General features: G+C 48.3%; 1 protein-coding gene across 5 annotated transcripts; it reads left to right on the top strand.

The window, feature by feature from the left end:
* Positions 1 to 313: 313 nt before the first annotated feature.
* On the top strand, positions 314 to 19918 carry trak1a (trafficking protein, kinesin binding 1a). Of its 5 annotated transcripts, none has more exons than XM_047030051.1 (16): positions 3407 to 3713; positions 6116 to 6192; positions 6746 to 6862; positions 7075 to 7175; positions 7605 to 7713; positions 8047 to 8125; positions 8370 to 8500; positions 8902 to 8976; positions 9332 to 9469; positions 10586 to 10662; positions 10835 to 11068; positions 11732 to 12042; positions 14017 to 14490; positions 15673 to 15775; positions 16324 to 16413; positions 17172 to 17260. In XM_047030051.1, the coding sequence occupies exons 1-15, from the start codon at positions 3596 to 3598 to the stop codon at positions 16394 to 16396; spliced, it is 2217 nt and encodes a 738-aa protein (XP_046886007.1). In that variant the 5' UTR covers positions 3407 to 3595; the 3' UTR covers positions 16397 to 16413; positions 17172 to 17260. The 5 variants fall into 5 exon arrangements, with proteins under 5 accessions (XP_046885989.1, XP_046885982.1, XP_046886016.1 ...); XM_047030042.1 differs by lacking the exon at positions 16324 to 16413 and adding an exon at positions 3895 to 4060 and having other exon boundaries at positions 3627 to 3713; positions 17172 to 19918; XM_047030033.1 differs by lacking the exons at positions 3407 to 3713; positions 16324 to 16413 and adding an exon at positions 314 to 410 and having other exon boundaries at positions 17172 to 19918.
* The last annotated feature ends 482 nt before the right edge of the window (positions 19919 to 20400 follow it).

A 20400-nucleotide genomic window follows, 5' to 3' on the forward strand; every position in this document is an offset into this window, starting at 1 on the left:
CCACCACTCACATGGCGCAGCTCTGATTGGCTGTCTGCCCCGGATTGCTCCTCCCCCTGGGTGATTCAACCTCCTGAGTCACCAGCAACCAGCTTGCTGCAAAACCCGTGACTGGGCTGCGCTCTCCTCCTCCTCCTCCTCCTCCTCCTCCCTCTCTCTTTCTCTCTCTCTCTCCCTTCACGCTGGGTACCAGGGGTAGGATGCTGTGTCCCGTGTTGCGTAGCGTCGAACAGCCAGCAAACTCTGGGATGGTTACGAACGGACAGGAAGCTGGGCTCATGACCTCGACCTCGGGACAGGAGGGGAAGCGCCTCTGGGCTGAAGGAGACTGAGGATGCAGAGACGCAAGCAGAGATTTGTGGAGGCTGACTACTATGAGCTGGACTGGTACTATGAGGAGTGCACTGACGGTGAGACGGTGGGGCTGTTTGGGAGCCAGCAGCTGCTCCAGTGGCAGGTTCACAGTCATATTCCTGCGTAGGAAATGGGAAGTCTGTACTTAAGGAGAGAGCTGCCTCTTCATTTATGTGAGAAGAGGTCAGGTATGTGTGCATGATCATGTGTGAGTGTGTGTGTGTGGGGGGGATGGTTATGAGGCTGTGAGTGACTGTGTGGAAGCCTGTGTGTCTGTCATCTTCTGTTCACTGTGTTGCATCAGTCCCATGCTGGGGGGCTAGGCACGGCGGTGATGGCTCGGTGTCATAACAGGTGTCATAACAGGTGTCAGAAGGTGCATACATTAAACATATAGGAATCTTAAAATGTTTTATATGAGGTCTAACTACACTAAGGGTACATAAACTAGCAATACTAAGTTGATTTCAAGTTTAAATCAAATATACAATAAAATATATATTTGTCGTAATTTAGAAATATAAAAATGCAAATATGACAAAAAATACAAATGTTACAAAAGATACAATCGTGTAATGCAGTGCAAAATGCAATGTGTTTGAGACATTAAAGTCACATACATACAAAGTTCGTCTCAGCTGAGGAAGGGCTGGGAGGAGCCAGCGTCACATCAGGGCAATAGTGTTACTATGGCTACATACAGTACCTAGCATGTGCATTGTTAAGTTGCTCTGGTGTTGATTGTCACCAAAGATGAATTATGGTACAACAAGAACATTGACGGTGCTCATGCTAACAGTACAATGGCACGGACTGACGGGAACTAGTTTGTGTGTGCATGTTTTCAACTGTCTAATTCTCTGGTTTCTTCAGAGAAAACGGCAACGGTTTGAAAGGGGCTGTTCGAAACTCTTAAACATGTCTAGTATATTGTCAAAAGAGTGAAAGGAAAATAAAAAACCCTCTGTCATGGTCCCAGCATTCACACTACCCTAGGTGTCTGTGACACAGGCGTTGAGCAGTCATGTGATGCTGTTCGGTTATATCACAATCTGGCCTTTAACATGATTTACTAGCTCAGTCAGTTTACTTAGTGCCAGTTTACATCCTTCTGTGGCTCCTATAGAGCTGTTGAGTTAATCTATGACTGAACATCAAATGCGTTTCACCTACGCTCAGCCAGGGGTGATGTAGAACGTGTTCAATCACTTTGATCGCATTTATAGGTTATATGTCCCAAAAAAAGGGGTGTGGCCTATTTCATCATGTGATCAGTTGTTGTGTAAGACTTGAGGAGGGCTTCCATCACCTGGTCCATCTCTCCTCATAGATTATGTAGCAAACAGGCCAATAAAAGTCGTGTTCTATTTTCATTCACTTATGTAACACATCATTACTGTGGATGTGCGTACTAGTGCAGTGTAGGAGCCGTGCGTGTGTGGATCAGTTCAATAGTAAGAGAGAAAAGGCTTGCCTTCTGTTCATTCTAAAATTAGACTGGAAGGAGGTTGCGTGATAATCGAGGTCATTGATATTTGTCAGGTTGTCGAGGGAGAAGGGACACCAGGGACACTTTGTAGACCAGAGTCTGGGAGAGACTGGGAGAGACTGGGAGAGACTGGGAGAGACTGGGAGAGACTAGGAGAGACTGGGAGAGACTGGGAGAGAAATGGGTAGATATAAAGAGAGACGGGCAGAGACTGGTGAGATGAGGAGAGACTGGAAGAAACAGGTAGATACAGGGAGAGATGAGGAGAGAATGGGAGAAACAGGGAGAGATTTACATTTACATTTAGTCATTTAGAGATGAGGAGAAACGGGGAGAGACGGTGAGATGAGGAAAGAGAGGGGAGAGATGAGGAGTGACAGAGAGGGATGATGACAGACAGGAAGCCATTGAGAGAGACAGGGAGAATGGGGACAGGAGGACCTGGGTGACTGGAGTAGATATGGTAGAGGACAACTAAAGCCAAAGGACCTTCATCCAAGAACTTCCATTGAAGGCAACTGGCCTCGTGTAATGGTTGGGCAGCAGTCCCAGTCCTCTGCTGGTCAGCAGGGCTGAGTGGCCATCAGAATACTGATCACCTTCCCAGAACAGACACCATTCATGAAGCTGGCACTGGACTCCCCCTGTCCCCCTAGAACAGAAGGCAACCTCCGAAAAACTCCACCCATCCCTCTGTTTTTCATAAATCACCAGTGTGAGTGTGTGTATGTGTGTGTATGAGGTATGAGTGTGCAGGGGCGGTCTTTGCTTTCAGCACTTGGGAACTTCAGAAGTCCTCACAAAGGAGTGGAAAGCAAAAGTGTGTGTCTGTGTGTGTGGAAGAGGGTGGGTGGTGTTTGGAGCTGAAGCCATTGTGCCTAGCTTGGGGGATGCTGTATTGTGTTTAGTGTAGTTTCCATAGGAATGTGACCTCATTCAGGATGCCCATACAAGCACTTGTATGTCCAGGGTTTACTGGAATGTACAATACAGTGAATCCAATTACAGCAATCATATGCCCTGGGATGATTAGAGGGAGCAGTTCTGAATTCTAACTTAGAACCATGTGAAATATCTGAGGTAACATCGATTTGTGAGTTTCAGTTGTTTCATTGGTCTTGTTTTTCAGGATGTTTGTCACAGTGTTATAGATGTCTTTATTTGGTGGTTTTTGGTTTGGTGGTGGTTTTATCTGTGTTTGGTTAGAGTAGGCTTGGCATGGTCAAACTTAGTCACCTGTAGGGTTCACTGTACTCACGCCCCACCCTGTAAATGGCACAGGTGGATTGTATTGATGTGTGCTGCACCTTGTAATGTTAGTGAGAGTAGCTGCTGGAAGGGACCATTTCAGCCTGAGCAGGGGGGGAGGGGAAAGGGCAGCAGATGTATTATAAAACGATTGAGGCTTGAGGATTAAAGATTATAAAATATGACAACATTACTTGCTCTATCTCAGCTCAGGTCTGCTATCGTATTATGTGAGGATAAAGTTATAAAACATTCTGAAATAATCAGGGAACTGCCCTGCACTCTGTGCTAGGATAGGCTGTGCCCTGGCCAACCGCAGGCCAGAGAGATACAGAGGGAGTGGCCCGATCAGTTGTCTGTTGGGGATTGTGTCACAAGTAGATGCAGTCTGGATATTTCCCTCTCTCACACACACACAGTCCTAGACACTCCCACACACACCTAGCTATGGCTTTGGACTTTCGAGAGCAGGCTCTTGCAGGGCGCTGCTAGCCCAGGCTAGGGATGGAACTACCCTTTGATAACTCCGAGGAGAGCCTGGAGTATGTCTGCTCACCTGGATCCTGTCACAGTGCGGAGGAGGGGGAGGGGGAGGATGAAGAGCAACTTATTTTGCGTGAAGGTAACTTTTTGTAGTTCAGTGCTTGGATGCTTCACTGCTCCATGTTTAAAGTAGCTACCGTGACTGGTTGCAGTTTTCTTTGTTGTTCATGGACCTTTATCTAGCTCAATTAGTTTGACATGGAATACAGTTGTGCCATAGTACAAATTTAGACTGAGTTTCCAATAAATGTTTCATCAAGGCTTTGGACTCTGCCACGGAAGTATGCAAGTTGCGAAGGCTGATGTCTACGAGAACTGGAATGTTTCAGAACAGATTAAGAAGCAATATAACAGAAGAGTTCCTTTTCAACCTTTGCTTGTGTTCTGTAAGACGCATTGTCCTGTGTGGCCACGGCAGGTGAACAGGTATGTGAGGGTAGAGTGTGTGCGTTTATGTTGGTTTGTTGAGAGTAAACATGTAATGCTGAAAGGCAGGACTCCTGTGTGCTAGTAGAAGCAGACAGGCAGGTATTCCATCCCACTGGAGACAGGCAACACTCAAGGCTCATTGCCAACCTCACCTTACTACTTCAATCGCCTTCTCTGTTCTCCACTAAAAATATATTTTATTGAAAGGTCTTGTTTATGGTGTGTGACGTAAAGCGTTCAAAGTATTATTTCTTTCTACACTTGTTGTTGTTCTCTGCAGTTGAACTCAACCAACCATTTAAGTTGATGGTAATTATGTATATCTACTGGACTCTCTTTGTCTGCCATGCGAGGGAGCCCTCAGAATGTGTGCCGGTCTTTGCAGCGGGTTGTAATCTTTTGCTTATCTTTAATGACTACTTTTAATGCGAAAACAGGACAGGGCGTCAAGTTGCCTCTGTGGCGCAGTCTCAGCCCTGCTGCTCTGTAGTCTGAAATGGATCAGCGGTGGGAAAGTTAAGATCCGTACAACCTAACACTCCTCTCTACTTTACCTGGGGTTAGGTGTCAGCACACGGAATCCAAAGCAACGTGTGTGTGTGTGTGTGTGTGGTAACTAGGTACTCCCCTGGGAGCAGGGAACAGCAAACTACCCACCAACACTCTGGCTGACTGGCTCTGATGTCTACTGTGCCGTACCACTGTATCTGCTCACACATATACTTGGAACTGTGACGTGTGTCATCTCTTGTGTGTAGTCCACCTCTAGTTGCTGGCGAATCACCCCTGGAGAGCAGGTCTACACCCTTGTTGTGATATGGTTACCTGGAGGGGTTATGAATAGCTGTGTAGGAAGACTTTCCTCCCACTGCTGTCTTCTGGCGGTAACGGTGGATGGTGTCATATCAAAGTACATGCCAGAGATGTTTGCCCGTGTGTAGATCTAATGTGTACCATGCAAACTCTCTTCTTGTGTTGGGTGCTCATGTAAATAGCAGCTTTGCATCCCCAGTCTCCTCCATTTACATGGTTTCCAACTGGGCTGCAGCAGGGACCAGGACCTCAGAAGAGAGGAACAACAAGGAAACAAATAGCCCCTCATTGCAGAGAGAAGGGAGAGCTGCCTGTCACCAGACTGAAATGTGGTTCCTTTATTCAAGGACTGTATGTCAAGATTGGGTTAGGCTTTGAGTTGCTGTATGGGGTTGCCTGGCCTGGTGTGTCGCTTGGTGTATGTGTGTGTTGAGGCCTTGGCAACCCAATCCCATTAGCACCCGCCCTCCCGTTTAAGAGATAAGACACTCTGGATGGAAAGATAAAGAGGTGGAGTTCACTTTTTGCTCTTTTGGTATTGCTGGGTATGAAATAAACAAAACAGCTCCATGTGGTTTCTTCCGATTAAGGAGAGTAGGAAATATTGATCAAGTTAGTCAAGGCAATTGCCACACTCCTCCATATTGAACAGTAAAACAGTAGTGGATAAGGTTCAGTATACAACTGCTCTTTTACTGGATGTGTCCTGTAGTCACTATGGTCCAAGTCACATCAACCATCATAGAAGATCCAGACTGCTCTCAGCTTTACTGATGGAGAGGTCTTTGTGGAGTGCAGCATCACTGTGGAATAGCTGGCCATGATTTGAGGAGAAGTGTTGACATACTGATGGCGGTAAATGTAAATGGTACTAAATGGTACTAAATGTAAATGTAAATTCATGATGGCAGTCAAGCTATGTTCGCCTATTTAGGTGACATCTCTGTTGCTCGCGCTCTCTCCCTCTTGCATCTTTGCATAAGTGACATCAATAAACAAATTATTGATGTAAAAGCCCTATTCATAACAGTGTAATTGTGTACCACTGGTTGACCTCAGGTTGTGGACTGTACACCATGCACTGTACACATTCCTTATACATTTCTTCCTCTCTCTCTCTCTCTCTCTCTCTCTCTCTCTCTCTCTCTCTCTCTCTCTCTCTCTCTCTCTCTCTCTCTCTCTCTCTCTCTCTCTCTCTCTCTCTCTCTCTCTCTCTCTCTCTCTCTCTCTCACCTGCAGTTCTATGTGCAGAAAGAGTGGGCCAGATGACGAAGACATACAATGACATAGACGCCGTCACTCGTTTGCTGGAAGAGGTAAGACACCACGCCACAGCGCCAACAGCACTCTCAAAGGTTCAAGGTCCGAGGTGAGGTGAATACCAGAGAGTCCGTGTTGTTTGTCGTGCTGTGTATAAGTCTCGCTATGAGTCTTTGAGCGCTGTCCTTCGCGGAGATCTTTGCACAGGACCGGTTGATATTCAAATCGCGCTTTGAAGATTATTGCTGAAATTCTTTGCCACTTTGCATGGGAAAGATATGACTCAAAGTTGAGAGCAGCTTAGGGAGCATTAAAGAACATAATAAACCGATAATAAATAGCTCTACCCCTCAGAAACCTTCTCTTTTAGTATGGTTCCTAGAAGGTGGATTTGCATGGTGCCCAAACTGACTTCTGCACATATCACTTAATCCTGGTTGTTAGGCTCGTCTAAATTTTCCATAAACCAATGGATTTATTGAGGGATCAACCTGGGTTTTTACCATCCCTTAAACCAGCCAATAACCTGCCCTTTGGATTTGCCTCTAACCAATCACGTGCCTCTTGGATCTCTTCCAACCAATAGTCTTTGTCTGTGTCCTCTGGCAGAAAGAGCGTGATCTGGAGCTAGCGGCCCGCATCGGCCAATCACTTCTCAAGAAAAACAAAACTCTCACTGAGAGAAATGAGTTACTGGAGGAGCAAGTGGAGCACATTCGGGAGGAGGTGGGTGTGCATCAATGTGTTTGGGTGTGAATGTCAGTATGTCTTTATCTGACTTAAAGAAACCAAATATGAACCTCTGTCTCTCTATCTGTTTCTCTATTTATGTCTGTTTCTCACTCGGCCTCTCTCTCTGTCTCTCTCTCTATTTCTATGTCTCTGTCTCTCAATTTCTGTCTCTTTCCTTTCTTTCTTTTATATATTTCTGTCTGCAGGTGTCTCAGCTTCGCCATGACTTGTCTATGAAGGATGAGCTGCTTCAGTTCTACACCAGCGCAGCAGAGGAGAGCGAAGGAGAGTCATCCACCTCTACTCCGTGAGTCCGGCTCTCTTACTGCATGCTCATGGGATATGTAGTTAATTCGTTTCAGAATCAGCCACCTTCACCCCTGTTAGTCCTGCGTGCCTACAATGTTCTCATGGGATCTGTAGTTCTTGGGAGCAGAAATGGACATCTACACAAGGCCTCACAAGTCCTCTTCTCTCACTGTGTGCTCATGGGAGGTGTAGTTCAATGGGTCTGTGGGAAGACTTGGTCACGCCTCTAGACACAGGGGGTTCTGTTACGCGGTGGAGAAACATTGATCCTCTCCGTCATCCATCCAAGTCACATGAATAATAGATACGCATGCTGTACAGCCCAGCTGTGCCTTTTGCGGACAACAAATACACACACACATGCACTCCCACACTGATGTGATGTGTGTCTCGTGTGTCTGACATGCTTCCTGTGTCTACTTGACAGCATTCGCCACCATGATGCCACCTTGTCTGTTCCAAACTTCTTCCCCTTGGACTCGCTGCAGAAGAAACTCAAAGACCTTGAGGAGGAGAACATTGTGCTACGTACTGAGGTACAGGCAGACAGGCAGGCAGGCAGGCAGGCAGGCAGGCAGGCAGGCAGGCAGGCAGGCAGGCAGGCAGGCAGGCAGGCAGGCAGGCAGGCAGGCAGGCAGGCAGACAGGGGAGAACAGTTTGTTGTGGACAGAGGGACGGTTCAGAGAACAATTTAGCTACAGAATTGTATCAGATCTACTTACATACAGCACAGTATTATGTGGAGTACACCTACCTACAGTATCAGTATCAGGCGATACATTTAATTCTGTCCATTTTGTATCGCAAGGTTCAATTGGCTCGAACCCTGCATCATCACAGCCTGTGTTTTTCTGTCCCTCCACCGTCAGGCAAACCACCTGGAGACAGAGACCATCTCGTACGAGGAGAAAGAGCAACAGCTGGTCAACGACTGTGTCAAAGAGCTGAGTGAGTTAGCTACACACACACATACACACGCATACATACTGTACACACACACACACCTCATGTCTCCTACCATGGTTGTCGAGGCAATGTTTGGCCTCGTCCCAGTACCAGTCCCAAAATGTGTGTGTGTGTTTATAAAAACGACACACAAAACTGAAAAAGACTTATACGTAAAGAAAAGCAATATCCTCATTGAGAGAAACCCTGACTTTGGCCCACGCCGGCTTATTCGCTCGCCCTCCAGAGGACGCCAACCTGCAGATGTCGTCGATGGCAGAGGAGCTGGCCAAGAAGACGGACGACGCGTCTCGCCAGCAGGAGGAGATCACGCACCTGCTCTCCCAGATCGTAGACCTGCAGAAGAAGGCCAAGTCGGTGAGTACCGGACCCAGACTGTCCATTTGAGAGGTGAACGGTGGGTTGGGGGGTGGGTAACGGTAATCTGCAACACTTTCATCATCCCCCAAATTGGGCTTTTGTCGGATGTTGGGTCCCTGAATGCTTTTAGGAGGGTCTGGTACTCCCACTCTCTTAGTTTGAATGCTGGCTGAATGGGACAGTGTCATGGAGGATGGAGTATGCCTACCATGTCCACCAGATGCTTTGATCCTGGGGGACTTTTAATGCTGTTTGTGCATTGACTGCAGAATGTGGTCCTAGTGGGAATTAAACCCAGAACCTTGGTTCCTAGAATGTCCTTGAAGTTAGTGAGGTGACGTATTCTGGTGTGTGAATCTCCCTTTTGACTGTGTGTGTGTGTGTCTGTGTGTGTGCAGTATGCAGTGGAGAATGAAGAACTCACACAGCACCTAGGAGCTGCCAAGGATGCCCAACGTCAGCTCACTGCTGAGGTAGACACACACACACACACACACACACACTGCCTTCCCCATTAATCACCCACGGGACAATAAGCGTTATTTAATGAGAACCCCTCTCACAATCAGCACCTCAGGGATGACTTCACGTTGCACTACAGGAGGCCAACTGCATCATTCACTTCACCACTGATGCTAACGGTGTGAAATAAGTCTGTAGCCTCACCTAAACGATTCTGTCTAACTGTAGCCACAAACACAGAGTACAAGACTTGGGAATATTTGTCTGCATCTCATGTCATTAGAACTAAATTAAGTCAAATTGAACTCCTGAAATAAATATCTCTGTGTTTTGGGAAACTTCCCTCTCTGTCACTTCCTGGGTCAGCTGCGAGAGCTGGAGGACAAGTACGCCGAGTGCATGGAGATGCTCCACGAGGCCCAGGAGGAGCTGAAGAACCTGCGGAACAAGACGCTGCCCCTCAGCACGCCGCGACGCTTCCACTCCCTTGGGCTGTTCCCCATGGTGAGAGGGGCAGGGGGAGAGTGGGACCCTTCTTTAAAAATGCACCATGCCACTTCCAGTGTCAAGGGCTGTACCACATGTGGTGGGAAAGAAGAGTTAAGGAGGAGGAGGAGGAGGAGGAGGAGGAGGAGGAGGAGGAGGAGGAGGAGGAGGAGGAGGAGGAGGAGGAGGAGGAGGAGGAGGAGGAGGAGGAGGAGGAGGAGGAGGAGGAGGAGGAGGAGGAGGAGGAGGAGGAGGAGGAGGAGGAGGAGGAGGAGGAGGAGGAGGAGGAGGAGGAGGAGGAGGAGGAGGAGGAGGAGGAGGAGGAGGAGGAGGAGGAGGAGGAGGAGGAGGAGGAGGAGGAGGAGGAGGAGGAGGAGGAGGAGGAGGAGGAGGAGGAGGAGGAGGAGGAGGAGGAGGAGGAGGAGGAGGAGGAGGAGGAGGAGGAGGAGGAGGAGGAGGAGGAGGAGGAGGAGGAGGAGGAGGAGGAGGAGGAGGAGGAGGAGGAGGAGGAGGAGGAGGAGGAGGAGGAGGAGGAGGAGGAGGAGGAGGAGGAGGAGGAGGAGGAGGAGGAGGAGGAGGAGGAGGAGGAGGAGGAGGAGGAGGAGGAGGAGGAGGAGCTCTACTCCCCCTCTATTCTAGCCACGTCCAACCATAACCTACCTGGGGTTAGCACCGAGGTGGATCTGTAACACGAATACAGCACAGCAGTGACGTGGACCTTGTCCATGTCTAGGTGCATCATGCTCTCTAGATCTGATGCCAATAGTTCACTCAAGTCTGACACATCAATGTGCAGAATTGAGATGGGGAGCAAGAAGATATCCGTTCAGTAGATGAAACACAGAAAGAAAGGAAGAATCCAAAGGTCCAAGGTATTTGGAGGACAAGCATGGCGTTTCTAGGGCAACTCAAGCCTCCAGTTTGTTTGTGTTTGGTCTGTGAAGGATCAATAAAGTTGTGTTAGAGTCCCAAGGCTTTCTGGACAAATAGGCTTGAAAAGCCGGATTCAATTCATTCACCGAGTGCACTCTTATTCCGTCTGACCCTCTGCTTTGCCATCGCAGTCTGTCTCACGCACACCATCGCTCCCCACACATTAACCTGTCTGTCTGCCTACCTGTCTCTCTCTCCCAGGACTCTCTGGCAGCTGAGATCGAGGGGACTATGAGGAAGGAGCTACAGATGGATGACCCGGAAGTAGAGGAGCAAAAGTAGGTTCAGTAGCCTTCCACTTGCTGTTTGTGACTCTTTGTTTGTTGCAACAATGTGCAGATGACCTGGTCATGTTTGACTATACACTGCTGTTTTTTCCAGTGTCACTGAGCGTTATTCATTTATCATTTGTGTGTGTGTGCATAAACATTTGCATTCGTCTGTGTCTAGGCTCCAACCCAAGCGTGTGTTCGAGACGGTGAAAAACATCAACCAGATACGCCAGCGTTCCCAGGGCCCCTCCCCCATGAACATCCCGGGATCCAATCAGACGTCGGGTCTGCCGTCGGGTCGCTCCAGCAGCGTGGGCACGCCGCGCTCCAGCGTGTACGGAGGAGAGAGCGGAGGTGGCGTCATCATCGACAACCGCACCAACAGCATCATACTGGAGTCACCCGACAACGGGTAGGATGGGTGGATGGGTGGATGATTTCTTGCTGGCTGGCTGGCTCTCTGGTGGGCTGGTTGGCTGAGTTTATATGTCAAATAAATGCCTGCCATCCTTCCCATGTCTCCATCTCTTCCATGTCACATCCTTTCATTTCTGACAGTTTTAGACTCTTTTCTGGTTTCCTGCATCCTCCGACATGCCGCGCTCTGGGGGGTAGTTCCAGTGTCTCTGTCTCTGATGCCTCACAAAGCCTGCCAGTCAGCAAACACAACCTAGCTTAGCAACACATAACATGCCTGCGGTCTTTGTATTGTGTGAACAGAGCCGGGATTACTAAGCACAGAGAAACACTGCTATCAGTAGCCACCCTCGTCGTAGTTTACTGTTACTATTGAGTTCCCATTAGCAACCTGGACATGTTTGACAAGGGAAACATTAAACCCACTTATTGAAGTCATTGTGCTATTCAAGCGATAATGTTGCCCTGATGATGCTGTAAAAGCGAGGAATATGTCAGGTGTTCTCTGAATAATGGAAGCCAAGTTATGTTGTGTTCAATAATGATGTTGGAGACCAGCTGTGATACTCATGTTGTGTTTTTTTTATTGTCTCTTTCCTGTGTGTGTGTGTGTCTGTGTGTGTGTGTGTGTGTGTGTCTGTGTGTGTGTGTGTCCCAGGTCCGAGGACTCCAATAAGAAGCCAGGCACCCCGGGGACCCCCGGCAGCCATGACCTCGAAGCTGCCCTGCGGCGCCTGTCGCTGCGCAGGGACAACTACATAAGCGAGCGTCGCTTCTTCGAGGAGGAGCGAGAGAGGAAGCTGGCGGAGCTGGCGGGCAAGGGCGAGCTGTTCAGCGGCTCCATGACCCCCACGGAGAGCATCATGTCGCTGGGCTCGCACCCCTCCCTGGGCAGCGGCTGGTCGGGCTACTCCTTCGGCGCCCGCTCCTACCTGCCCGAGAAGCTCCAGATCGTCAAGCCCCTGGAAGGTGACCTGCTCGTCCTGTGCCCCGCCCCCGGCCCCGCCCCCAGCCACTCACACACCCCCCGGCCCCTCCCCTTGCTGGTGGTGGACTCCCTGTGGGGGCTGCTGAATCAGGAGGAGGGCAGCCAATCCTGCCAGCACTCGTTCTACTTTAGACACACACAGCCGCGCTGCTGGTTCGAGATCTAGTCTGGAGCTCCCTAGGAACACCACAGCAAATACACACACACACACCAGCATACCGCTCAGAGAGTGCACAACTGTCTGGAGGGTTTTCATCTTGACCCTCATGGAATATTCATTTTCCTATGCCTAAATGCTAAAAATATTTATTTTCATACACAGTTTTTATTTATTTATGCTGTTGAGTTTTCAACTAGAGTATGTTGGAGTCATGACAGATATAGTACAAGCACTTTTGTTTTGTACTTGGTTGACTGAGTCATCCAGACCCAGTCAGCCAAGTCTATCTTTAGCCATCTATTGCCCCTTGGTGGCCATATGTAGTTATTCTGCTCACCATTATCAGTTCAGCTGTGGGTCAACAGCATATGGACCCAGTTTCCCAGACTTGGATTAAGCCTAGTCCTAGACTAAAAACTTTTTCAATTGAGATCTTCATTGAATGTTTCTCTTACTTTAGGACTAGGCTTAATCCATGTCTGGGGAAATGGGCCAATGTTAAGGTAAAGCCGAATTAGCAGTATGTTTTATTTCAAGTCTTATGGTTGGTTCAGTGTGGTATTTACAAAACCATTGTTTCTTTGATTTAGTTTATTCTTTTGGCTATCATGTTGCTTGTCAAGACATCCATATTTTGCATGTTTTTCCCCAGTCTGGTTTTGTTTCTGCTCGAACAGTATTTAAAGTCTCTTAACCGTCTCTTGAGTTCCTACTTCATTTTCATTTTTCCTATTTCTGTTCCCTATTCCTTTATGCTTTGTCAGTTTTATATTCAATAGCTCTTCAATAAAATCTACTAATTTTCATACCTTCTTCTTTTCTCCTTTGTATTGTGCCTGTTCTTAACCTCCTCTATCTGGCCAACTTAGTCTGTGACCTGCTAACAAGTAACCATTTGACTTGAAATAAAATAAATCTGTATTTCAACTAAGCAGAAAATATAAAGTTACTACACACAGAGCTCGACAGCAGAATTGAATATTTATCCTGCACAGTAACTCTTTCATATCTAGCCTAAATTAAAAATGTCACTCAAACCCATGTCGCATATCTGGATGTTGATGTCATATTCATCAATGCCTGGTGCCATACAAAGGCTGCTGTGTGTGTGTGTGTGTGTGTGTGTGTGTGTGTGTGTGTGTGTGTGTGTGTGTGTGTGTGTGTGTGTGTGTGTGTGTGTGTGTGTGTGTGTGTGTGTGTAAAAGTAGGCCACGCCATCAGGGGGCATACTGGTGGGAATGTTTTGATATCTTTGACCTGCTGAATTTATTGCTGTGTAGACATGAGTATGTGAGCACCCGTATAAACAGCCTATATATTTGGCCATGGCACAGCTTCAAGCTGCTCAACAAGTGGAGGTGGAGAGGTAACGGCCATTTCTCTATACATTGCTATTTCCCGTCCATTCATGATGCACAACCATGTTTGGATATCACAGAGAGCAAGTAAAATTTAGGCCATGGCCATGAGTATTGTATAATAATTAAATTGAGTTGGTATAGTATGCAGAGCTTTCAGGATGAAGTTTTAGTGATGCATGTAACCGTTCTAAAATGTCTCTCTTTTCTTCCCTCTCCTCATCCGTCTAACTCTTCCTCGTTTGTTGTTCTTCCCTGGCTGTCCCTTTCCCATCCCTCCCTTACGTCCCTCCTTCCCTTTCTTCCTTCCCTCCCTCCTTCCATCCTCTCTTCCTTCCTTCCTTCCTTCCTTCCTTCCTTCCTTCCTTCCTCTCTTCCTCCCTCCCTTTCTTCCTTTCCACCTCCTCGTCTCCTCCCTTCCCCCCCCCCCCCTCCAGGCTCTGTCACCCTCCACCAGTGGCAGCAGCTGGCTCAACCCCACCTGGGAGGCCTCCTGGACCCCAGGCCGGGCGTGGTGACCAAGGGGTTCCGGCAGCTGGAGGCAGACCAGGAGGAGGTGTACCAGTTCACCGACCTGGAGGAGGACGAAGGCTCAGCCGACCTCCCCCGCCAGCCACCGGGCGACCTATCTACCTCAGCAGGGGGCGTGTTCAGCCACCTGGGCCACGCCCGCTCGCTCAGCTCCTCCTCCTCCTCGTCCTTCTGCGTCATCAACAACAACAGCAGCAACAGCGGGGACGACACTGCCCCCCAGGCTGAAGCCGATGTCATCGGCAGATTCGGGGATAGAGCAAGCCCAGACAGCCCCCCTCCCTCACCCTCCATCTCACCCCCCCTTCCTGGGGCCAGCGAGCATGTGGACCCACAGTCGGAGCCCCAGGACCAGGCCGGTGCCGCAGACGGGGTGTCTGGTGAGGGAGTGCCTTAAATGGGTCACACAGCCTCGATACGCCCCCACCACCCCCACCACCACCACCACCTCCTCTCTCAGGATGCTGGGTATTCATTGGCCACCCCCATCCACCCCCATCACCGGCCACGCCCATCCACGCACGCGTGCACACACCCGCACATCCACCCATCCAGACCTGCGCGTGCCACCATGTCCCATGAGTATATATATATATATATATATATTATCTACCTTATTTACCTTGGTTTCACCTCCAATCCATTTTTCTGTCATCAATTTATCTTGTCTTCATACTCTGATGATATATTTGCTCTCTTAAGGCCTTTTTGTCATTTCCTGCACTTTTTCCACATCATATCCTGCTTTACTATCAATGATTCATTTCAACGATTCAGAAACGTTGTGTCATCGCCCTCCTCTTTCCACTCTGTCCATTGGTGGTCTGTCTCCAAAAAGGGCGTCAGATGACATTCCTCCTCTTGCACTGCATCCCGGGAAAAAACATGGCAGCATTCTGAATCTCTGGTCATGAATCTAAACTCAAATCCCCAAATCATTCAACTTCATAGTAATTGTAGAACAGCTTTAGGTGTTTTTTGTTTGTCGGCTTAGAGCTTGCGTAACTAGTGTTATAGGTCAGGTGTTAGCTTACACACACACACACACACACACACACACACACGTGGACACAGCCACATGCCCTTTCTCACACAGACAGACACATAGAGTAGCTGTTGCTGGCGTAGGTCCAGTGTGAGGGTCAGTGAGGTTTTGGTGTCGGTCTCTCAGATGACACGGTTCTATTTAAAACCCAGTATCTCAGCTGTCCCGCTCACATGACAGACCAGGCTAAGATAAGGCTACGACAGCTCAATGTCAAAGCCAAGGACAGGGCTACCAAGGCTAACATTCATGTCAGTCAATGAGAAGGGTTCATACCAGAGAGATGCAGAATCTTGTTCAATCATTGTCCATACTCCTTTTTCTGTGTGTACTGTACTGTATATCCTGTCTGACAGCTAACTGGATTTTTTGTGTGTGTGTGTGTGTGTGTGTGTGTGCGTGTGTGCGTTTGCGCATGCATGTGTCTGTGTCCCTGGACCTGTATTGAGTTGTAGTGTGGTAGTACCACTTGGCCCTGTACTAACTCTCTCTCCACCCCCCCCCCGGTCTCCTCCAGTGCACTTCCCTGGTAAATGCATGTCCCACACCAGCTCCACCTACACCTACACCACCTGCCGGATCCTCCACCCGTCTGACGAGCTCACCAGAGTCACCCCGAGGTAAGAACACCACACACACACACACACACAGAAACATGGGTTGTATGTTGCCCAAAGCCTCCATCCAGGTTGTACAGCTCCAACTATACAGTAGGCTGTGGTGTGTCCGGCTGACTGAGAGCACCATGTTAGTCCCTCTGAATGACACTGTAAAGCCCTCTTTCTCAATCCTGGTCCTCAGGACTCCGTGCCCCGCTTACGACAGACAGGATTCAATTAAATGGGTCTTTATCAGGGTTCTTCTGAGCTTGATAAGAAACCCATTCAGTTGAATCAGGTGTGTTGTAACAGAGAAACAACTCAAACATGCAGGGCAGGGGGGGTCCCGAGGCCCAGGGTTGAGAAAGGTTGCTGTAAAGGAATAAGGTGCATTGGTGTTTGTTTGTCCCTGATGTGATATATACCACATTTGTGCTGCTCTATCCTCTTCTGGGATTTTGAGTTTGTGAAAGAGATTAATAACAATCTGGGCTTGAGGTCATTTTGAGGGTAGTCTCCGAGACCACGCCTACATTTACCCACTGTCTGATCCGATTGGCCCTCCGCAGGTCATGTGATGAGGAAGAGGAGGCGGGGCTGTATCATGTGGTTCTGAGGGCTGATGTAGAGCAGGCTCACTGAGCTTGCTCCGCTCAGGGGTGAGCTAGCGGCATCTCCGCGGAGGACGCGACCTCAAAAGGTCGTGGGTCACCCGTGTTTGTCGGGGCCAATAATAGCCAGCCATCTGGGTCTAACTGTATCTGTGTTTGGTTCTAACACCTGTCAATCACACTTGGGCCCGCCTGCTAGACTGAACTAACAGTAATCACCAATCGAGGCCACAAGTTAGGGGCTAATGATTGTGTTTGCTTGCATGCTCAATAATACTGATAAGACATTGGGTTGAAGCTGGTTTGTATACACTTGAAGCTCGCTGTACTGTTTCATAACTGTTTTCCTGACACTAGTTGATTTATATTATGAAGCAATTTCAGGAAAATGTACGATTTACTAATGGAAAGGTTTGTCGACTTGAATGGGATTCCTGGAGACTAACAGCATGTGTTTGTGTTCTGACCTCTGACTCTTCATCTTTTCCTCTTTTTTGTCCCCTGTTCTGCACACCCTCCCCCTCTCTCTCTGCCTCTCTTGATCTATTTGTTCATCCCACTATTCCTCCCTCTATGCCTTTCTTCCATTTTTTCTCTCCCCCTCTTCATCCTTTCTTCCTCCCTCCTTTGTCTCTCTATCCTTCCTCCCTCTCTCCATCTCCCCTCTCTACCCTTCTTCCCATTCTCCTCTCTCTCTCTCTCCCTCTGCCTCTCTCTCCTCTCCCTCTCTATCCTTTCTCCCTCTTTATCCTTCCTTCCTCTCTCTCTTTCCTCCCTCTCTTTCCTCCCTCTCTTTCTCCATCCAGTCTGCTGTCGAGTCATGGGTTTTCCTGCGTAGTGAGCAGCAGCAGCAGCAGCATCCGCTCGACCCCCGCCTCTACCCCCTGCACCCCCCGACGACTCAGCCTGGCGCAGTCATTCACCAACCAGAGAGACTCCACCACGACCACCAGCACCTCCCTGGGCCTGGTGCATCAGCTGCAGGAGCGGGGGATCTCCGCAGCCATGTACGACCCCCTGAGCTGGGACCGAGCCACTGGCGCCCCCACCCCCACCGGGGTGCCCCCCGCCCCCCACCTGCCACTGCTCCACCGCCCGGACACCCTCCCCTCCACTCCGCCCAACTCCCCCACCCAAGCCAAACCGGGCTCACCGCCGTCACCCTTCCAGTTCAGCCCGCCTGAGTCCCTGTACGACAACTTCCTGGCGTCCAAGCCGGCCAGCTCCATCCTGAGGGAGGTGCGGGGGGCAGAGGGGCGGGACGAGGAGGATGCGGCCGAGGGCAGCGTGCAGAACCTGCGTCTGGTGGACAAGCTGAAGCGTTTCAGGACCGTTTCCCCCGGGGGCCCAGCAGGGGGGGTGCTGGGGGGGCTGCACCGGACCGGACCGCCCTTCAGACCAGGGGGGGTCACCAGCCCCATAGGAGGCCTACCTGTCCTGAACGCTGGCATGCGAAGGAACCGTAGCTATCCTGTCATGGTGGGGGCCAGCATGGCTATGAAGGGGCCAGGGCCCCCCAGCCCTGAAATACTGATCACCTCCGCCCACCAACTCCACAAACAGACCAGTCTCAACGATGACTGATACCTTTTTCTCACCCAGAACACTCTAATCGACAATGTACACTAACTAATGGATGACTTATTTAACCCAGACAGCCAGGCTAGGCTAATCAATGGCAAATCCCATACTTGGGAACCAATTTAGAACTAGTCTCAGTGATGAGTGAATGTTGCCTTGTCTCCCCTCTCTGATTCAAGTTGTACATAACTGTTACTATCCCTGTGACAAATCGACTTTGTGCCTGAGGGACGATGGCCCTTTCTAACTGTGGGTTTTGTATTGGTGCTTGACCTTTTTCCTCTGTGTGTGTCTCATTCTGCCATTTTCTTTATGAATGGTACCCTAATGTATTGTTTTCTGCCCTGTTCATGGTAGACTGAAGGAATTGTATGTAGCACATGGTAGACGTTGTCCAGTGAGAGGACTGTGAGGAACCTAGCCCAGGTAAATGCCTATAAAAGCACTTTTGTTTCCCAAGCCTAAACATGTGGATATGAATCTACTCCTCTAACATGGAAATGGTGCATCTCCTCAGGCCTTCTCCTATTGGCCCCACAGCACTGTGTCCTCTCCCCTTAACCAATGAGGGGCAAGCATAAAACATTTGGTCCAGTTAGAACCAAAAAGTGATATTATATTAGCAGTGGGGGTTTGACAGGTGCTGAAGTCACTTCCTCTTTGACCTGTCACTCAACCCAAGCTCTTTCCAAATAAGGAGAGGGGAGGGGTCGCACTGAAGCTGTGAGGGTCGCATGAATGTTTGCAGTGTAAGTTTATAATATGGTTTGAACTTGAAGACAGCAAAACTTCTAGTTTTATTTAATTGTAACCGACCAACATAGCTGACATGCATATTAGTGTGCAGTGCGAGTATGCAAACATGTGATAAAAGTTTGTTCAGGTTTGCCCGCTAAATACTAGTGTGACAAAAAAGACTCAAATTACAGATAATCAAAGGTAAACATGTGAGAGAACATTTAAAAGTTAAGTTCAAAGGTCAACTGTTTAGTTGACCAAAGCCTGTCTGAAATGAAGTGCACTCTAAGAAGACAGTGTCAAACATTTCTAATGTGCATGCCGTAGGATTACAGTTTGAGTTTCATATTCAAATGTATCATGAACTATCGACTGAACTGTTAGCTTTAAAAACTGTACTGTACTTTCGTGAGGTGAAGAGATTGAGGCAGAAGTGTCCTAGTGCCTAATGACATCTTCCCCCGGTCTCAACCTTGTCTGACTGACTGACTGACTTGTCTGCCATGTTCCCCATCTCTGACAGTGTCCAACCCTGTTGGCTGTTTCAAACAAAAACAAAGTTAGCCAGCCAAATAAATATATGAGAAATGAATTATTGATGGCATAGTTATCAAGAATGACAAGCTGTTTGTGGCTGGGTCTTGAAGTCTATTTTCTTGGAGAATTGTTTGGCTGGCTAAGCGGGTGATCCAATGATTTGGCACCCCCCCTCACCACCTTAAATGTGGTGTTAGCAGTTAAACAAGTATATTTTGTTGATGGGAGGGGGGTCCTTCAATGGGGTTTTTAACTTTTAACTTTCAGTTTAACAAGCAGAGAGATATTCTATTTTAGGATTCTATTTTGCAAGAAGCACATAAACTCAAGTGTGTCTGTTTGAATGAGACTAGCTTATTTATCTATTACTTTGAGTCTTGATGCAAGTAGAGAGAGGAGTATTCACTGACATTGTGTGTGAACTTATTGTGTGTAACTTGAATATCTTTTGAATGTATTGTTCGATTACAGGTATATCTCCATATTATGTGTATATTGTAAATGGTAAGTATGCAAGGCATTTAAAGTCATGTTAACTTTTATAAAAGGGTGGAAAGTAAAAGGAACAAAAATGTCAATCAATGAATCAGTCAGGACACTGGGGAGAAGAGCTGTGCTTTGTGTTCGTTGAGCTTCAAGAGTTCCTCTCTGCAGAAAAGGGATTACAAATATAAATCAATAAAATGATTGTCATAGCTTTTCTGTTTTGAGATTTTTGTGCTTGTTGGTTATTGTTTTATTAGTCCTTGCTTGTGTTGAAGTTGCTTCTCTTGACCACATGGGGGCAGTCTGCCCAAGAATATACTGTATGTTCATCATCCAGGATTTGGAAGATCCCGATAGTAAGCTATTGTAAACATCAGATGCATGAGGAAAAGTATTGAAATGCACATACTTCCCAAAGTAATATTAGGGCATTGTGTATGTACAGTGGCTAAGCCGGCACACCAGACTGACCATGCTGATGTGAACCTGGCAGCAGATGATGAGAGCCTCATCCTGGCTTCAGTGTCATCAAAGCCTTCACAGAGCTGGAGGAGGAAGCATTGTTATGGTAGAGCAGATAGCTGTAGTGTTGAGGGTCCATCACGATCTCTAACTGAAACAAGTGGAGTGGGTTAGGAACCGTCCTCTTGTGGTGTTGTGTCCTTGCTGTTGTCTATGAGTGCCCACTTACAG

This window comes from Hypomesus transpacificus, chromosome 2, assembly GCF_021917145.1.
Source record: "Hypomesus transpacificus isolate Combined female chromosome 2, fHypTra1, whole genome shotgun sequence".
In the NCBI taxonomy this organism is placed as follows: Eukaryota; Metazoa; Chordata; class Actinopteri; order Osmeriformes; family Osmeridae; genus Hypomesus; species Hypomesus transpacificus.

What these genes read in the sequence shown, in the direction of transcription:
- trak1a (XM_047030026.1), top strand. Translation starts at nt 3,596, where the DNA reads ATGGAACTACCCTTTGATAACTCCGAGGAGAGCCTGGAGTATGTCTGC. An exon ending in CGACTGTGTCAAAGAGCTGA is followed by an intron (nt 8,126 to 8,369) that starts GTGAGTTAGCTA and finishes CTCGCCCTCCAG; the next exon opens with AGGACGCCAACCTGCAGATG. An exon ending in GATCGTCAAGCCCCTGGAAG is followed by an intron (nt 12,043 to 14,016) that starts GTGACCTGCTCG and finishes CCCCCCCTCCAG; the next exon opens with GCTCTGTCACCCTCCACCAG.